This window comes from Paroedura picta, chromosome 7 (assembly GCF_049243985.1).
Source record: "Paroedura picta isolate Pp20150507F chromosome 7, Ppicta_v3.0, whole genome shotgun sequence".
Taxonomy (NCBI): Eukaryota; Metazoa; Chordata; class Lepidosauria; order Squamata; family Gekkonidae; genus Paroedura; species Paroedura picta.
The window spans coordinates 25,408,339-25,428,498 of NC_135375.1; the positions used below are offsets into that span (position 1 = coordinate 25,408,339).

The 20,160-nt window shown below is 42.2% G+C and overlaps 1 protein-coding gene across 4 annotated transcripts in view; it reads left to right on the forward strand.

Annotated features, from left to right (window-relative positions):
* ITGA2 (integrin subunit alpha 2) overlaps nt 1–20,160 on the forward strand; it is a 66,707-nt gene that overhangs the window by 16,276 nt on the left and 30,271 nt on the right. For all 4 annotated transcript variants that reach the window (XR_013233028.1, XR_013233029.1, XM_077347093.1 and 1 more), the window contains exons 3-14: nt 836–945; nt 4,207–4,298; nt 5,653–5,767; nt 6,598–6,725; nt 9,279–9,427; nt 10,323–10,473; nt 11,487–11,652; nt 12,538–12,611; nt 14,493–14,631; nt 16,428–16,573; nt 16,839–16,982; nt 19,315–19,518. Coding sequence is in view for 2 of the 4 variants with exons in the window: in XM_077347093.1 (XP_077203208.1) it covers nt 836–945; nt 4,207–4,298; nt 5,653–5,767; nt 6,598–6,725; nt 9,279–9,427; nt 10,323–10,473; nt 11,487–11,652; nt 12,538–12,611; nt 14,493–14,631; nt 16,428–16,573; nt 16,839–16,982; nt 19,315–19,518 (1,618 nt within the window). In the remaining 2 variants the exon portion in view is untranslated. The remainder of the gene's footprint in view (nt 1–835; nt 946–4,206; nt 4,299–5,652; nt 5,768–6,597; nt 6,726–9,278; nt 9,428–10,322; nt 10,474–11,486; nt 11,653–12,537; nt 12,612–14,492; nt 14,632–16,427; nt 16,574–16,838; nt 16,983–19,314; nt 19,519–20,160) is intronic.

The following is a 20,160-nucleotide window of genomic DNA, read 5'->3' on the forward strand; positions in this document are numbered from 1 at the left end:
AATTTGGGAAACATCAAGAAACCCTAAGACAGGGGTAGTTAAACTGCGGTCCTCCAGAGGTCCATGGACTACAATTCCTCATGGGAATTGTAGTCCATGGACCTCTGGAGGACCGCAGTTTGACTACCTCTGCCCTAGGGATTCATGAAACCCTAGTTGAGAATATAAACAAGCTCAAAATCAGTGAGGCTCCTGCATTTTGACAATATAGTGAATTGGCCCTCAGTGCTCAGTCAAGCTGGGACAGGTTCCCTGTGTTAGAGAAGAAGAAAGATATGAGTGACGAGCATGAATGTAAGGGAGAAGACAGTCCATTAGAAACCCCAGCTGCAAGCCATTCAAGGTTTTAAATGTCGAAAGTGACACCTTGATTTGAGCTTGGGAGTGGATTGGTAGTTGTCACATACTCCCAATAGCTGGCCCTGACCAGCAGTCTTGCCACAGTGTTTAGCACTGGTTGCAACCTCCAAACAGTCTTCAGGGATAGCCCGAAGTAACACTGCAGTGGTCCAGTCAAGGTGTAACGAGGGCAGGATTTGACACACCAGCCAAAGCTGGGCAGAAGCATTCCAAATCACGGCAGCCACATGGTTTTCTAAGGTGACTGCTGGGTCAAGTAGCCCTTCCAAGCTGTGAGCCTGGTTATTCAAGGGGCATATAAACCCATCCAAAAGGGAGATATCTCAGGACTGCTGTTTATTGCCTCTGAATATAGGGATTCCCCTCAGTCATCATAGCTAGTAGCCAAACGGGAAGAAACATATATGTTTCCATGAGTTTTTCTAGAGGAAAGGACGGGTAGGAATCAAACAATAATATTTGTTTGTTTTTTCAGGTTACTTGTTGGCTCACCCTGGAGTGGATATCCAAAAAATAGAATGGGAGACATCTATAAGTGTGCTGTTAATCAGCAGAGCAACGAATGTTTAAAGATGAACTTACAGAGTAAGTTAATAATATTAGCATGCTGCATTTTTTCAAACGAGTCAAGGCAGATGGACAAGAAACAGTTTTTGTGAAGAACTCTAGGAAGTTGAAAATCTAGAATAACGCAATGTAACCTGATTTCTGATGCTTGTGTAGAGCAGGGATAGTCAACCTGTGGTCCTCCAGGGATAGCCAACCTGTGGTCCTCTACAATTCCCATGAGCCCCTGCTAGTGTTTGCTGGCAGGGCCTCATGGGAATTGTAGTCCATGGACATCTGGAGGACCACAGGTTGACTACCCCTGGTGTAGAGGGTTAGAAAGGGCCTGAGGGGACCCACTTGGATCCCACTAGGAAGCTTGCTGGGTGACTTTTGGCCAGTTACACACTCTCAGCATCACAAGGTTATTGTGAGGATAAAAGGAGGAGAGGAGCGCAGTCAAAGCCACTGTAAAGTCTACACTACGGAGAAAAACAAAGTGTAAATGAAGTAAATAAAGAATGCTTGATCATTAGTTGTTCTCTGACTTTGTAGTAAGTCAATGCCATTGCTCAAGAGTTGGATCTAACATGTTGCACTGCTGGTGGAAACAGGAGGAGCTCTTCCCTTCTACTAAAGAAGAATACACGGGATCATGGCATATACATACATAAAAGCCACATAGGGAAAATAATTAGGTGAGGTTGAATATAAAAATCTGACTAGTTAACCCTATTATTTTATTATAATGCTAACGCTAAACCATAAATAAAATAATAAAGTGATGAATGAGTTGACTTGCTGCCCCAAAAAAGTTCTTATGCCCTCTTTCCAGTCCCTTGAAAGAGCTGATAATAGAACATTAATCCACGAGTGTCACTGTAGCAACAAAACAGCCAAAGCAAGATCCAAAAAACTGGAAAGAAAAGAAAGACAGGATATTTTTAAAAGGGACAAAAAACGTGGAAAGCCTCAGTGGCACGTTGACCGTTCACATGGCACAGTCAGACACTGCAGTTGTGTTTTAAGGTATCAAAACACCCTTAAGGTGTTAAAGGAAGTGTTAAATACAGGAAAGTAGTACAGATCATACTGGAACCAACAGCCTGACCACTGTGCCGGCTGAACTGCAAAACTCAAGTGTAAAAAATGTGGCATTTAAATTGCTAGTACAAACCAGCTGTTATTAATGATTCTGGATTGTTTCTGGGCTGGGAAGCTCTACATCTTATCCGAGATCTGATAGTCCAGTGCCAGAGTGTGAGCTTTAGCCTTGGATGGTACTTTAGTTACAGTTTTATTCCCACAGTAAATCACTGTTGGAAAGCATTGCCATCAGCAGACTGGGGACCTCTCACCATTCCCCGATGCAGTCTGAAGTGCGGCTCCTGTGTGACAGGGGAGTCAGAGGTCTGCAGTGGGAGAGGCGAACAGGCAAAGCTTCTCTCTCCCTTCCACCAGTGGAAATTTTCTATGGGACCCAACTCAGTGTCTCCACTGTATTACCAGAAACTACACCACAGTGAAAGTTGGAAGACTGCAAACTTATTTAGTGGTGAAGCTGCATTTAGGGACTGAATCCTTATTCAAGTGATCATTTTGTTTTGAAACCACATATGTGTGTGTGATGGCCCCCTTCCCTTTCTCTGTCTCAGAGGCAAGATTCCCCCCCCCCATTTCTTTTTAACTTAGCAGCCTAAGTGGTCTGTTTTCATCTTTCCTGAAGAACTTTGGCTGGCCCACTCTGCCTCAGTCTGATTTTTTTTACTGCTGGCTCAGCCCAGGAACCTGAGGGAATGTTGGAATTACCTTTTAATTTAAACCAGTGAAAATGACACCTGAGATGTTTTGACATTCAAAATTAACAATATATTTTATTCAACATTAAGGTGAAAGCTCAAGTGAAATCAGGGGGTACAATTTCTGTAGTAAATCATCCATCAATATGGATAATTCTGAGGTAACATCAGTATGTGAACAGATCTGAGTTATGTTTCAGGCTAATGAGCATTCATTAAACTATTCAGTTACGTGAAATATTTATGCTGAGAGGCTTTTGCTCCAGGGTTTTCCAAACAGTCCAGTATACTTTCTTAGTGTATTCTCTGACTCTTTTAGTTTCCAGAAGGCTGGTGCATTCTTTCTAGTACCCAAAGCCCTTATCTTGTAACACCAGTACTTGTCTTGCCCCTTTGGCTCCAGACCTTATAACACCCACATTGGATAATGCACTTTAGAAGCAGATTTTCCTATTCTGCACAGGACAATTCAGCAGCAAAAGTCCATTGAAAGTGCATTATATAATGTGTGGAATGAACCCAGGACTCTAAAGGCAGTTTCTAAACACCTTAGACCAGGGATCTATGCACTCTTGAGAGCTAATTCTCTGTTTAACTGGGCAAGGAAATTCTCCTCTCACTAGAAGATATCTCCTTTCTTTCACCTTCTTCCCAAATTTCTTTGCCAATTTTCCCCCAGTTCTTCATCTGTGTTGAATGGCTTTCAGCTAGGGCTAAAATCAGACTGCATCTCTCCTCAGCATCCAGTTCAGAAGTCTTCCTCTGCTAGCGCATGCAAACCAATCAGATCTCATGGAGCAGCCCTTCAGTCAAGGCTCTCTGGCTCTGTGAAGAATTAACCTCTCACAGTGCTTTATCTGTTTACACAGCACTTGTAAGCTATTAAACGTGCCGTCTGTCACAATCTGAGACCACAATGAGATGTGTTTCAGTTGCTAGGCACAGGACTAATGGTTTGTCATACCATCACAGTTGTTTGAAAACTTATGCATGCATTTTACATGCCAGTTACTGATTCTGAAAATACGTAAATACATTTTGGGGAGATATTTTGACCCGTGAGATGTTTATGGTGGATAATGATCTGATACTGACAACCTATTTTTTTTAATCTGTTTATTCCATCTCAGTCACAAATGGTAGCCAAAACAATAAGTTTCGTCATTAATCCTCAGATACAATTCATTTGGGAGTCACCAGGGGAAAATGAGTTCTATGAATGTATGCTGGTTACTGCAAAATTTCACTGGAAACCCTTAATTGTCAACACTGTTCATGTGAGATATTTGTTAAAAAACACATATATACACAATTTTTTGTGATACATCTGATTTATATTCTGCCCCGCACTGCGATGTCTCAGGGCAGTGGGCATCCTACTAGACATAGGTAGAAAGACACCTTTGAACATGTGCAGAGCTTAAAGCAACACACAATTTATAGAATAAAAATCATACTTTGAATTGTTCTTGGAATTTACGGTATACTGTGGCTTTTCCAGCTTTCGCAAGCATCCCAAATGTTACTGAGATAAAGGAGAATATGAATCTAGGGTTAACCCTGATAAGAAACTCAAGAACAGGAGGATTTTTGGTAAGTAATGAAAGCATAAATTATTTTCCCAATCCATAACAAAACAGTAGACTTTTGTGTTTTTGCTGATGTATTGAATGAAAAGGCAGTGTGTTGGATCCTGTAGATCCATTCCAACAGTGGTGGCTTTTCCTCTAGTTGTGTCAGCTGAAAGAACCTCTTGCATAAGTAGAAGGATCCTTGTATGGGTGGAAAGCACCATCACTAACAAAACCAGGGATAGTCAAACATTTGCTGGCAGGGGCTCACGGGAATTGTAGTTCATGGACATCTGGAGGGCCGCAGTTTGACCACCCCTGAACAAAACAGATCAGCAGTATAAACTGTGTCCTGCCACCCCCATCAACTAATTAGTGAGTCTCCCTTCTGCTCAATGTACTTTTCTCCATTGGAAGAAGTTCTTTGTCTGCAGAATGGCTTGTGGGACTACTGAAAGATCAAAAAACTGTGAGAGCTAAATGCTCATTCCATCATAAAACAAATATGCTCACCCTCATCACAATATTGTCGTCTGTGAGGGCATAGTATGAAGCCATGTGATGAACTTTGCTGAACCTAACCAGGTTCTGGTCAGTGGAACTGTAAATACCCAACTGGTGACAGTTAGGAACTTCAAGGGTTGAAGGTCTGTATAAATGTTAAAATTATATCACTTTTATTGTGCACAATTTCAAGATCTTAGCTGCGCGGGGGCTGAAGTAATCTGTAAACAAAGTTCACTTACTATGTAAGGAAGGAAGGGAGGAAATGGGACATTGTTTTGAGGTATTGCCATTCAGGAAAAGAAAAAATAACTTATTTTCTTGTATTGTCAATCTGGAAGAATGCCACTATATGTAGTCTGCAGTCCTTTCCCCCTTATAATGTGTCCTCTCAAACCCATTCTTATAATACAGCCTTTTTTTACTGTTATAGAAAAGCATGTATGAAGAACTCTGGTTTTCCTGGTTAATGATTAGTGTTGCACTGGAATTCTCTGTACATTTCAGTAAAACCTTAGGAGGGGTTCAGAAACTCAACATGAGTTGCCAACAGGTTCAGGTTGGTTTATTTTGCTTTTGCTTGAACCATATAATCAGGGACCATTTCCAGAGGACACAATTAAATTTAGATTCACTCAGAAGGCCTTCCCCTGTGCCTTGACTGGCTGACTTTGATGGTTTGAAGCTCTCACATTATCATGTCCTTGGTTGGACTGAGGGGGTTCAACATGCATAACCAAGACTTGAGGTGAACACTGCACATAGCTTCCGTCACTTCTGCAGTTCTATCAAAAGTGGTGGGGAGGAGATTAAAAAGTGGGTCTGGTTGAATATGTGCTTTTAGTTTGATGGTTTTGTTTTTTGTTTCAAAGACTTGTGGTCCTCTGTGGGCACAGCAGTGTGGAAGTCAGTACTATGCCACAGGAATCTGTTCCGAGTTTGGCCCCAGTTTCCAGATCATGAGAAGTTTCTCACCTGCTCTGCAAAGTAAGGCAGTCTGTCCAATGCATAATTATTTATATGATGACAAATACTATTTATTTATATGATGACAAATAATAAATAGACACCGTTAGTTAAAGGTAACAGGTCATGTCTGACCCTTGGGATGACGCCCTCTAGCGTTTTCATGGCAGACTCAATATGGGGTGGTTTGCCAGTGCCTTCCCCAGTCATTACCGTTTGCCCCTCAGCAAGCTGGGTACTCATTTTACCGACCTCGGAAGGATGGAAGGCTGAGTCAACCTTGAGCCAGCTGCTGGGATTGAACTCCCAGCCTCATGGGCAAAGCTTTCAGACAGCATGCCTGCTGCCTTACTACTCTGCGCCACAAGAGGCTCTACCGCTAATTAAGGGATGGCTTAATACCAAGAAAGAATCTGTGCACCTGAAAGTACCTAGCGCAATCGTTTAATTTTATTTCAGTTTGTAAAATTAAAAATGTCATAGCACGGTAGTGCCTAGAAGACATACCTTCTAACATTGAAACCCTGGCTTTTTGCATGTGTGAGGAATTTAATTGTGATAACAGGATTATTTCCCCCCTCAGTCATCACATCCATTGTGACTGTTGAGTTAGTGAATGTGTTTGTGTGTCACTGAATCGTGCATGTAACATTTCCACACTTTTCTTTCCTCCCTATATCTTGAATAATTTTTAATTTGCTTATCTTACACTTCTTGAAGAGTTGTGGAATAACTTTTCTTTTGTTGCCTGTGAATTTTGCACACCATGTAGGACAGTGTATGAGCTGAAGGAATTAAAATGGAATTGAAATGTCTGCCAACACGCACCTTTTCTGTCTTCTCATTCACAGAGTGTTCTTCGGCCATAGACCTTGTGGTGGTGTGTGATGAGTCAAACAGTATTTATCCATGGAATGCTGTGAGTGCTTTTTTGACGAAATTTGTCCAAGGTTTGGATATAGGCCCCACAAAAACTCAGGTGGGTATATTTTAAAAACGTAATAAAATATTATTTTATTCGCCACCTATGAATTCTGTCAATTGTAAAGAAAAGCAAGTGTTCCTTTTATGATAAAGTTTTCATAGTTTGAGGTTGAGAAGCAGTACATTTTTTATTACCTATCTTATTAATCTGTTATAGAGAGCAAATACAAACTAACCCAGAGGCAAGACTTTCTCAAAGCAACACTTTCAATGGCACTCCCATATACACCTCAAAATTCTTTAATTGAGCTCCTATTTATAATAAATGGCTGATGCGGCTTAATAAAGTTATCGTGAGCATTTCTCCTGCCATCCAAAATCTATTTGATTGCTTTTATCTGAACACTTCCCGATTGAAAGCTTGCACAGATTCACTGCTTTGTGACACCAGCATACGCTGCTCTGATTCCAGATATACATAAAGCTGCCCTATATCAAATTAGAACATCCTACTTATTTTTTATTGATCGATATCCCACCCCTCCCAGCATTGCTGGCTTGGGACGGCTTCCAATGTCAGTCGCGTCTACACCAGGGGTAGTCAATGTCAGTCGCTCAAGGTCAGTAGTGTCTACACCAGCATTCGCTGGCAGGGGCTTCTGGGAATTGTGGTCCATGGACATCTGGAGGGCCGCAGTTTGATTACCCCTGGTCTACACAGTCTGGCGGTGGCTCTCCAGAGTCTCAGGCAAAGGTCTTTCCCAGCACCTCCTATCCAGTCCTTTCAGTTGGAGTTGAACCTGGGATCTTCTGCATGCTAAGCAGATGCTCTGCCACTGAGCTACAGGCCCCTCCCTTGCCACTGAGACTGACATTCCTTTCTGTTTTGCAGTAGGACCAAGCAAGCTTCATTTCCCCTTCTATCCCTGAAAGTTCTTTTGTCTCCTCATATCCGAACTGAAAGTGGTATGTCGATGCCCAACAGTCCAATTTCCAAATGGTTTTCCTTTTGCCCCTGCTAAAACATGAAATTGCAGCCCTCTTAGATGTCTAACAATCTTTTTTGTCCACCACCATTTTGTCCACTGGTTCACCATTTTTCCGGATCTCTTGCTTTACTTTAATCTGTATTCTTGGCTTCTTGTAGGCCCAAATAAATTTAGCGAGAAGCAGCAAAGGTTGAAACAAAGCACAGCTCAAGACTGAGCCATCAAAATACGTCTATACATCCATTCTTTATGCAAATTTGGGGGGGGGGCATCTGCTGAACCATGAAGCACTTGGAGTAGAATGTTAAGAACATTTTTATTCGTGTATTAAAATATTCAGACCTGGTTTCTGCCTATGCTGCGGTCTCAGAGCATCACACATAGAAAATGTTAAAAATGTGTCTAAAGAGACTAGTTGGACCTTCCATGCCTTCTGCATGCCAGGCAGATACTCTACCACTGAGCCACAGCCCTTCCCATAATTCTTGCCAAGTTTATGTCCATGGACAAGCCCAGGTTTAAGTTATCTGTGAAAAAGGAGAGGTATCTGCTCAGTCACGGGTCTTCTTGAGTTGGCTTCTTTCTTTGGTCAAGCTTAGAGTTAAATGACCTAAAGTCATAGAATCATAGAGTAATAGAGTTGGAAGGGATCTCCTGGGTCATCTAGTCCAACCCCCTGCACTGTGCAGAACACTCACAACCCTATCGCTCATCCACTGTAACCTGCCACCCCTTGAGCCTTCACAGAATCAGCCTATGAAGAATCAGCCTGCACAAAGAAAAGAGCCCAATACTTAGCCAGAGGTTTTATTCATCCAACTTTGATATCTCCTGCTTCAGATGGCACCAGATACCTCATACATGATCCACAACATTATCTTGGTATATTTCAGAGCTGCAAATGAAGTATGACAGCAACAAATGACCATTCCCTGGGAGTAGAGCATTCTGGGAATTATATGAGTTTGCTTTGTATACAAAGCAAAGTAACATCACCATAGAATGGAAAAGGCTTTTGTTATTCCCACTGCAAAGGACAAAATTCCACAGCGTAGCCTTAGCCTGGGATGTCATATAGGACAGGGGTAGTCAACCTGTGGTCCTCCAGATGTTTGCTGGAAGGGGCTCATGGGAATTGTAGTCCATGAACATCTGGAAGACCACAGGTTGACTACCCCTGATATAGGACCATTATGCACGGCTGCCGAAACGGCGATTTCAGATCACATGGAGGGGGAAGAAGCGAAGCACACCGGTTATGCACGGGACGGGACGCAATGGCGGCAAAACCCAGAGTAACCAATTATGTGTGCTGCGACTCTGGTGCCGCTTCTGGTTGCGCCCTGGTCGCCCGGAAGCTCTGCTTTCTTCCACGTTTTGCTATCACGGCTTTTTCGGCGGCCTGCATCGAATCTGCAGCTGGCTGCAGCCGGCGCCGTGCGTTATTGGTGATTTTAGGCAACGCCATTCCACCCCGAATGCGTACCTTCCCCTCCATGCATAATGGGCCATAGATATAATGTGATGAGTACGTTAATGCCTTTAATCTCTTTTTATCTTTCTTTTATCTTTATCACTTTATTGTTAATGCTTTTTATCTTTCTTTTAAAAATTTTTAGGTAGGCTTGATTCAGTATGGCAATGACCCACGAGTAGTGTTCCGGCTGAATTCTTATAAAAACAAAGAAGAAGTTGTACGGGCCATGTCGCAGACCTCTCAAAAAGGAGGGGAATATACAAATACATTCAAAGCAATTGATTTTGCCAGGTAATCCAGTGCGTCTGGACAGGACCATGTACAGGTGCCACTTTGCAGATGGGCAAGATCAGCAACTGACTGTACACAGACATTCTCTGTAGCAGCCCCATCCTTTGAAATGATCTGCTAGAGGAGGTCAGGAATGCTGACATTTTGTCAGAAGAGTTCTTGTACATCAGTCAGGACAGTCAGCTGATTAAGAGTAACAGAAACATTATTTATGGAACGAATAAACTGGATAGGAAAGAGAAGAGATACACCTAGCTGCCTTATTAGCTGAGAGAAGCCTGCAAGAAAAGCCTAAGAATAGCATTCTGCACTCAGACAAAGGAAAGCCCCTTTAGAAAAAAAAACAACAATACTCTCTCCCTACAGTCCTGTCTAGCTACCATTTGCTGCTCTCTTTTCTCCTCTTCTTTGTACATAAGACATTACTATAGTCCAGTACATTTCCATAAAGGAGTAGTGATTCATGACAACATTTCAATAGACAGCACAGGACTGTGGAACTGTTATCTGTTGCTGCATGGTTTTTATCTTGCTCTCACTGTATTGTGTTTTTACTTCTGTAATATCACTTCTTGCATTGTTTAATATATGGTTATTTGTTATACCTTGTTTCAATCTTTTGAAATCGTAGTCCTATTGCATTGTTTATTATATGTCTCGTCATCGTAATGCTCGTACTCACATTACATAATCCACACTGAGTCTCAATTTGAAAGGCAAGCTATATAAATAACATAAATTAAATAAATAACAGATACTGTTTATTTTGTTCATTTTAGTGTACCCCATGAAGTCTGATTTTTGCAATGAATAGCTTTACTTTGTTTGAGCTCAGTGATAAAACATGTGCTTAAAAGCCGCTTTCACATCTGGTAAACTGGACTGTTCGTTACAGACGTTCCGCTTTCTCCAGTGATGCTGGCGGGCGGCCAACGGCCTCTAAAGTCATGGTGGTTGTGACAGACGGCGAATCTCACGATGGCTCAGATCTGCAGAAAGTGATAGCTGAATGCAATGAGGACAATATCACTCGATTTGGTATAGCAGTATGTAATATTTTCCTTTATTAAAATGATAATTTTTGGAGAGTCTCACTTTATTAAATACATGTGTTACAGAAGTGTTGAAAAGATGAAAGACAATGGGTCTAGAATGTGGTAACTCTGGTCACAGAGTTCCTCCTTTCTTGGAGGAATGTATCCCAGGGCTCAATTTGTATTGAACAATGTATGTGCCAGGGGTGGCCAAACTGTGGCTCTCCAGATGTCCATGGACTACACTTCCCATGGTCCCTTGCCAATACCAAACCCCTAATACAGGGGTGGGCAAACTGTGGCCCTCCAGATGTCACTGGACTACAATTCCCATGGGAAGTGTAGTCCATGGACATCTGGAGGGCCACAGTTTGCCCACCCCTGCCCTAGTATATGGCCATTCATCATTGAATAGTTATTTGCTTGTGTGAGCCACACCATTCTAATTTGGGGGTAACGTGGGTATCAGCTGGATAACTTGTGAGCAGTTGTTGCATCTTAAACATTCTCCATCACATGATAACTTCACAGAGAGGCATGTCTATTTTTTTCTTCCATGAAGTTATGTTGGAAGTGAGCATCAGTGAGAAAAGAACAAGCATGTGTGCATTTAGGGTTATTTACTGATCTTGCGAACATTATCTCGGGAATGATTTTTGCATGGATGGAGAGTGGAGGGAAGAGAAAAGATTAAGCAAGAAGGGCAATTTCACCCTTTTTGTAAAAAACTACAAGTTTGTTTTTCTGCTCAGCAAGGAAATTGTGGATATTTTTTTAGCTGCCACACTCAGGGATGTAAATGTATTGATTTTGAAGTCATGATGGAAATAGGGAAATACAGAAAGAATTATTTCAGAATGTCCCATCCTGTTGATTGTATTGACTCACTCTGTCTAATTTACCTTGTGTCCGGTGAGAAAGGAAGGCTATTAGTAATACACAAACAAATAAATTTATTACCATGATCCGATATAGATTTCTTACTGAAGAGGAGAAATTGACATTTCTCTCCCTTTTCCTTTCAGGTATTGGGATACTTAAACAGAAATTACTTGGATACTAAAAAATTAATTCAAGAAATCAAAGGGATTGCAAGTCTTCCAACATCAAAATATTTCTTTAATGTCTCCTCTGAAGATGCACTTTTAGAAGAAGCAGGAACACTGGGAGAGCGCATTTTCAGCATAGAAGGTACCAAACATGGAGTTTAATTAGGTTGCTTTTCCTGAAGTGGTGTTCTTATGTTATTCATTCATTATCAGGTTCTTTAGACCCCATTTTTAAGCATCACAAACATACAACAGAATATGATTTCTAGTTCCCTGGGACGTATAGCATAAAATAGCAGATAATTTCTGGTAGGAAAAAATAATTTAACATTCATTGGCCAAGATCTAAAGTGCAAGTTATTCTCATGAGGGCTTTGGATTTTTTATTATTATTATTATTATTATTATTATTATTACTATTATTATTATTATTATTATTATTATTATTATTATTATCCGTTATATTTATATACTGCCCTCCCTGAAGGCTCAGGGCAGTTTACAGGAAACAGGAAAAAATACAAATAATATATGGTAACAGGTGATAACAATAACATTATAACAACAATAACAATATCTTTCAAGCAGTAACATGTGTGGTGGTTAAAAGCAATAGACTCCAATCTGGAGGCTCAGTTTAATTCCCTGCTTCTTCACACGAAGCCAGCTGGGTAACCTTGGACCAGTCAAAGTTCTCTCAGAACTCTCTCAACCCTACCTACCGCACAAGGTGATCGTTGTAGGGAGAGGAAGGGAAGAAGATCGTAAGCTGCTTTGAGACTCCTTATGGCAGAGAAAACCAACTCTTCTTCCCAGGTTATGTGGCAGACTACTTTAGAAAACAGAATGGGAGTCTCTTTTTCAAAGACATAAAAGTAAAACTCGTACTTGGTGTATAGGACGCTTGAACAAACCTTCAGTAGTTCTTTGATCCCAGACATTTGTTGAGAGCGAAACGGCTTGTATGCAATATTCTGGCAATTTGTGGTGAAAGGAATAACTTTCAAGAATACGGTTTCCTCGACAGGTACTCAACAAGGTGATTTATTCCAGATGGAAATGTCACAAGTTGGATTCAGTGCTTCTTATTCACCACAGAAGGTAATAAATATCTTGTAACACGATGCAAGGTTGATTTATGCTATACCATCTGCAATAGATTAATGCATAGAAAAGTTACACAAATATTGTACACACAATTGTCACGGTTCAGCTCTTTCGGTCTTTTCCGTGCCTCTGCCAAATCTAGCTCACAAGAAGATGGCACAGGAGCAGATGATGCCTCGGTTGACAACAGCTGCAGACCCTCCCCAAAATTTAACAGCTGGTGCTGTCCACAAGCACAGATATTGTTCAGAGGTACTGATAAGCACAAGCTCTTCCCTAGAACCACAACCTAACCCAGGTGAAGTACATTGCCCCAACCATGCTGTTAGATCCTTGGAGGGAGAAGAGAGCAAAACAGAAGCAGAGGAAATCCCAGCCGTAATTGATCACAGATGGAGCAGTTGATGGCTGTTTTGAAGAACAAGCCACACCTAATGAGGGAGGAGCTGCTGCAGTTCCACAAATACCAAGCTGCCTGCAGCCAGTTCCACACTGGCAACAGTGTTCATTCCAGCCCTCTACTGTGACTCCCAGGATCAGCTTTGCTTCTTGCCTTCATGTGCTTTGATCTTTATTCAGGACTAGACCATGCGTCTTTTTCAAGGCCATGCCTCTTTTGACCATGCCTCTTGGACTTTGCCTTGTATCTCGACTCTGTCTGCAATGACCTCTGTTCTTGAGCTGACCACACTGTGTGGGTTCTGCTTAATATCTGGACTCTCTGCACAAACACCTCCATTCTGTACATGATTATGCACTGTGGGCTCACTTGGAGTACTGACTCCTTTTGTGTCTCAATCTTGGACCAGACCAGACTTCAGCTCCTGGACCTTGCTTTGCTGCCTGTCCTTGGTGCCTCGCTGCCTGGACCTCTTGCATTAGGCTGGGACTGTCTCTCAAAACCCAGATGCCAAGGCCCGCCTGTGACTCACTAGCACTGGGCCTTTGGCCCTGACCATGGGACATGACAATAATTATACTTCCTCCTTAAGCAGAAATTTGACAGGGAAAAAGAATCACTAACAATAGAAACGTAAGTCTAGAAAGTATATCAGAGGCCACATTGACCATAATTATCTTTGAGACAGCTAAACTATCCCAAAAAGATCATTGTAGGAATTGCTTCCCTGTGTTTGTCCTGTGTACAGAGCAAACGTAGGTTTATCCTAGACCAGTGTCCCCTTACTGGGGGAGAAGAAACTATGCACTTGGCACTATCATACAGTTTTTGCATTACCAGAGCTGTGTGGAATAAAGCCAAGTAAAGCTGCCCTTTCTGTCCATTAGCCAGGAAAAGGATGCTTGCCCTGTCCCCAGGGGAGGAACAGATTGCTGCAAGTCTGGCCAACAGTCTGGAAAAATGGTGCCAGAGGACATAACCCCTGGGAACAATCCACATGTTCCTCCATACTGGTGGACTAAAGCCAAGGGAATCCATCCGCCACTCTGCAGAAGTAGCGCATTAATCGGTCTCCAGAGTTGCAAAAGCTTGTCCTTGTTCATCAGTATTTCGTTTACCTTTGCAAGGGCCAGTGACACATGACAGAGAAGTTCCATGTGGATCAGGATGACAATGCTGGAGAAAGATAGATTTTGCTCCTTTGTCTTTTTCCATTTGCCTAACAAAAATTGGCTCCTCAGGCCAATTTTATGATGGGGAGGCACAGGTTCCCTAAAACTTAATCTGAGGGAGAAACGGCACTCAGAACAGGTGGTAAACACTTTCCCCTTCTACTTTTTAGAATCAAATAATACATTGGGAGTTCTTGTCACTTGTAGCTTGACCTCTGCGTGTTGCCTCTTTTGCTGTTTTTAAATGTCACTCACAACATAAATGATTTTGTTTGAAATTGTGTTTTTTCCCCTCTTATTAAGGAAGCTCTGATGTTAGGTGCTGTTGGGGCTTACGAATGGAGTGGAACAGTGGTCCAGGAGATGTCCAAACAAACAATTACATTTCCCAGTCAAGCATTTGGAAAAATTTTACAAGACAGAAATCAGAGCTCCTATTTGGGTGAGGATGGAAGTTTCATGCAGGAAAAGCATCACCTAATGCATCAGACTTAACACAGATGGTTTAGAATGGAAGGGACAGTGCGATAATGGAAAGTTTATGAAGACTATCTGAAGCACATGAAAACAGTTTCTAAATTACAAAATATCATCAGTTGGGGTGTTTTTTTAAACTGTGCAATCACCAGTGTTTTTAACACTGTTTTTTCCACTCAAATATGGTTTCCCGGGTGACAAACATCAAAACATTTCAGTATTAAAACATGAAGGTATTAAGAGTGTTTAAAATATAATTGCATGTAAAATATTCAAACAGTCCAGTAAACAGTGCACACACACTAAACACACGCGGCACAACCACGAAGGAGGGCCTATAACGATTAATGGGAGAAAGTGAGATAAAACAAATAAGTCTTCATCTACTGGTGGAAGAAAATGATAGAGGGAGGGGGAGAAGTTCCAATGGTTCAGCACCTCACTGGGATTACTGTGTTCATTTTTGGGCATCACAATGGAAGAAAGATGTAGACAGACTGGAGCACATCCAGAGGAAGGCAGTGAAAATGGTGAGGGGTTTGGAGACCAAGTTGTATGAGGAAAGGTTGAGGGAGTTTGATCTGTTGAGCCTGGAGAGAAGACAACTAAGAGGTGATATGATAACCATCTTCAAATACTTGAAGGGCTGTCATGTAGAAGATAGAGCAGAGTTGTTTTCTGTTGCCCCACTTAGTTGGACCCGAACCAGTGGGTTGAAATTAATTCAAAATAATTTTTGGCTAAATACCCAGAAGTTCCTGACCGTTAGAATGGTTCCTCAGTGGAACAGGCTTCCTTTGGAGGTGGTGGGCTCTCCTTCTCTGGAAACTTTTAAGGAGAGGCTAGATAGTCATCTGACTGAAATGCTGATTTTATGAACTTTGGATGATTGTGAGTGGTTGGGCAGGAAGGAACGTGCCAGTGTTTGTCTCTTACATACCCAAGGAAGTGCTAATTGCTGCTGTGGGATCGTAGGTCAATTTCCTTCAAGCCAGGCTGGATTCTGGAGATGTTTCGTGGGGTGGATCACTTGGGCATGAAATTGGGATCACTGGGTGGGTAGATAGTTGTGAGTTCCTGCATTGTGCAGGGGGTTGGACTAGATGACCCTGATGTCCCTTCAAACTATGATTCTATTGTTCCATGACTAAAAAGGCCTGTTGGTTGGCACCCATCCAGCCTCAGAGGGTTGAGTTACCCGAAACAGGGCTTCCGAAGATGACGGGAGCAGGTTCATATGGGAGTAAGTGGTCCTTAAGGCATGCTGGCTCCAAGCTGCATAAGATTTTAAAGGTCAATACCAGCACCTTGAAATGGGTTTGGAAATAAATGAAGGACTAATGTAGATTGAACAAATCTGGAGGGATATGGTCCTATGACCCACTGCTGTTGGCATTCTGGCTTTGGCATTCTGTACCAACCTTCAGACTGTCTTCAAGGACAGCCCCACATAGAACACATAATCTAACGTAGGTGTTACCAGGGATTATCATAGAATCCTAGAGTTGGAAGGGGCCATTCAGGCCATCTAGTCCAATCCCCTGCTCAACGCAGGATCAGCCCTAAGCATCCTAAAGCATCCAAGAAAAGTGTGTATCCAACCTTTGCTTGAAGACTGCCAGTGAGGGCAAGAAAACCCTATGGCACTATGCCACTATGGCAAGAAAACCCCATTGAATAGATTGGAATAGGAGTCTGATTAGAGCTGCTTAGGATTGCGGTCTGTTGCTTAAAACTGATTACTGCAACATTTCTCCTCAGGTTATTCTGTTGCTGTTATCTCATCCGAAAATTCACTCTATTTTGTCGCTGGAGCTCCCCGATCCAACTACACTGGTCAAGTTGTGGTCTATGATGTGGATGCCAATGGCAACATTACTATTATTCACACTCAGAGAGGAGAGCAGGCGAGTGTCGCATTTAAGAGTTTTCTTGAGCATGTAAATAACGCCACAAGGATCTGCTGTTTTGAATAGCAGATTACATTTGAACAGATTACATTTGTATTTCCTGAAGTGATGGAGGATTCCCCCCCCCCCCCGTTGCATTCTGTGTTTACAAACCTTGTTGCAATCCTTTGATGTAATTGGTATGGGAGGGATACACTGGGTGATTGTATGCACCCTATGACTGTATGCGCCTTATGATTTTTGAAAGTGTTTGTCATTCCAGATTGGCTCCTATTTTGGCAGTGTGGTGTGTTCGGTAGACGTTAATGGAGATTCAGTTACGGATGTGTTGCTGATCGGAGCGCCAATGTTTATGAATGACTTTAAGAAAGAAGAAGGTCGAGTCTACTTGTTTCCTGTCAGAAAGGCAAGTCAATTGTACCAGGGTTCCTATCATGGGCTTAAACCCACTAGAATCTTTATGCAAGTGGAAGGATGAGGAATAGGTTTTTATACCCTCATTTTCTCTATCTTAAGGAGTCTCAAAGTGGCTTACAATGACCATCTATTCCTATCCTCACAACAGGTGAGGCAGGTGGGGCTGAGAGAGTTCTGAGAGAACTGTGACTGGCCCAAGGTCACCCAGCAGGCTTCATGGGGAGGAGCGAGTGATCAAACCTGGTTCTGCAGATTACAGTCTGACGCTCTTAACCACTGCCATGCTGGCCTCCCACAGAACATGACTTTCTGACTTGCAGGGCATTTTGGGCTGTAATAAGAGGAAGAAGATGAGAAAGTTGTACTACATGGGAATAAATTGTTCTGACTGTGGCAAAATCCTGGTGGATCTAAGCCACTGCCTCTGAGTTATGTAAAACATCCTTTATCATCCTTACATACATACAACACACAACACAATGCCTTTATTGGCATAAAGCAGATTAGCATGATAAGCAGAGATAGTCAAGATACATCAATCAGTTTGAATTTAAAAACTGAAGACAGAAATTCAGCCACAATAAGAAGACTTACCTGGCAGGGGGTTTCCCTGTCCGTTCAGTCGTGTCTGACCCTTTTCACCATTCATACATACATACATACATAAATCTATAGTTAATCAGTTCTGTGTATTTTGATTATGTTATATAAGAATCTCTCTCTATGCTTTTTCCACCATAAGATGGCTTTACCACTAATGGAAACTTTGAAGCCAAACTTTATTTATTTTATTGCATATGTAGAGTAGCCAGGCGATCCAAAGATTGTCTGGCAGCCAGGCAAGAGATGGTTGGAGGTGGTTTGCCATTGCCTGCATCCGCATCACGACCTCTAGTGTTCCTTGGAGGTGCTACCACCAAAGTCCTTGGAGGTCTCTCTTCCGAACAAACCAGGTTTAGCCCTGCTTAGCTTTTGAGATCCGATGGAGTCAGGCTTACCTGGGTTATCCAGGTTAGGGCCCAAACATTGGTGTTTATGAATGACCAGTACTCTCTATCCCTTTTTACTTTGTTCTTCTTCTAAGGAGCTTGGGATGTCATACATAGAATCATAGAGTTGGAAGGCCATACAGGCCATCTAGTCCAACCCCCTGCTCAACGCAGGATCAGCCCAAAGCATCCTAAAACATCCAAGAAAAGCGTGTATCCAACCTAACTCTTACAAACAACATTTTCTATTTTGTCTTCGCAACAGCCACTGTATGTGACCCATCAAAGGCCCCCCTGCAAGTTTCATGGCTAAGTAGGGATTGGAACCTGGGTCTCCCCATTCTCAATCCAACTCGGTCACAGTGTTACCATACTGGCTCTCTTAGAATGCTTATAAAGGCTGCATATCAGGCATCGTAAGTCAAAAGCAACTACATAGACTAGCCAGGGTGATGCTCCTCAATGTCTCTAAAAGTAATTAAAAATCACACCAGTTAGCTATATGCAGAGAAGGAGGGTGGTAGGGATTGGATATAGTCCCCTCCCTCCTTTTCCTTAGAGCCTCTTGTGGCGCAGAGTGGTAAGCGGCAGAAATGCTGTCTGAAGCTGTCTGTCCATGAGGTTGGGAGTTTGAGCCCAGCAGCTGGCTCAAGGTTGACTCAGCCTTCCATCCTTCAGAGGTCGGTAAAATGAGTACCCAGCTTGCTGGGGGGGGGGGAGTAAATGGTAATGACTGGGGAAGGCACTGGCAAATCACCCCGTATTGAGTCTGCCATGAAAACGCTAGAGGGCGTCACCCCAAGGGTCAGACATGACTCGGGGCTTGTACAGGGGATACCTTTACCTTTTACTCCTTTTCCGAAACAGCTCATCAGCATCAAGCATTTTTAAGATTATCCATGTACAAGTTCAGTTACTGGATTTGAGATGGCAGCCCGGCGTGCAAGACGTGTTCAGATATGTGGTTCATCATCTAGCACAAAAGGTTCCTAGCTGGATCTAGTACCTGTTTAAATAGCAACAGTTGTTGTTAATTCAAGCACAATGGGAAAGTTTATTTCAGCAGTGGTTGCCAAGATGCTTAATGGAAAGTTTTTATCATGTCTATAAGCCGGTTTTTAACACTTCTTTTATAGCTGGCTCAATAAAAGCCAAGGGAGTTAATAAAATACTTTTATTTCCACAGATTTTTGTGCATGTATAGGAACTAGGAGATTCCATCTCTCACTCAAAGAATTATATTTGGTCACAAGAATTTTAGTCTTCCTGTAATAATAACATGCAAGCTTTAATGGTGTTCTTTCCCTTTCATTTTTTGATATTTTCTGATAGGGCGTTTTGGGTAAGCGAGAACTTCTGGAAGGCCCTCAAGGGTTAGAAAATGCTCGCTATGGATCCGCCATCACGGCTGTCTCAGATATTGATTTGGATGGCTTTAACGATGTGATAGTTGGGGCTCCATTAGAAAATGAAAATGCTGGGGCAATCTACATTTACAATGGCAAACAAAGGACAATAAATACTAAGTCTTCCCAGGTATGCAAGGGAATAGGAGCCTGTGACCTGTTTTTAATTGCTTAGAACAGGGGTAGTCAACCTGTGGTCCTCCAGATGTCCATGGACTACAATCCCCATGAGCCCCTGCCAGCAAATGCCCATGGACCTGTGGAGAGCTGCAGCTTAACTACCCTTGGTTTAGAGCATCTTGAGGGAGTGTGTGTGTGTGTGTGTTTGTGAAATACTATCAAGTCTCTTCCAGCTTATGGCAACTCTGTGAAGAATGTTGTCGTTAACATCCTTGTTCAGGTCTTGGAAACTGAGTCATTCCATCTCTCATGTTGGGTCGTCCTCTTTTCCTGCTGCCTTCAGTTTTTCCTAACGTTATTGACTTTTCCAATGATTCTTGTCTTCTCATGTGACCAAAATATGATAGCTTCAGTTTAGACATTTTAGCTTCTAGGGAGAGTTTAGGCTTGATTCAATTTGGAACCCACTTATTTATCTTTTTGCCAGTCCACGATATCTATAAAACTCTCCTCCAACAGCACCTTCAAGGGCTTTTTTTATTGTGAACCTTTATTTATTTATTTTATCTCATAGATGTTTAGCCCACCACTCTCCGGAGATTCATGGTACAATATAAACCCCCCATAAAATATGATAAAAACCTATCCCATA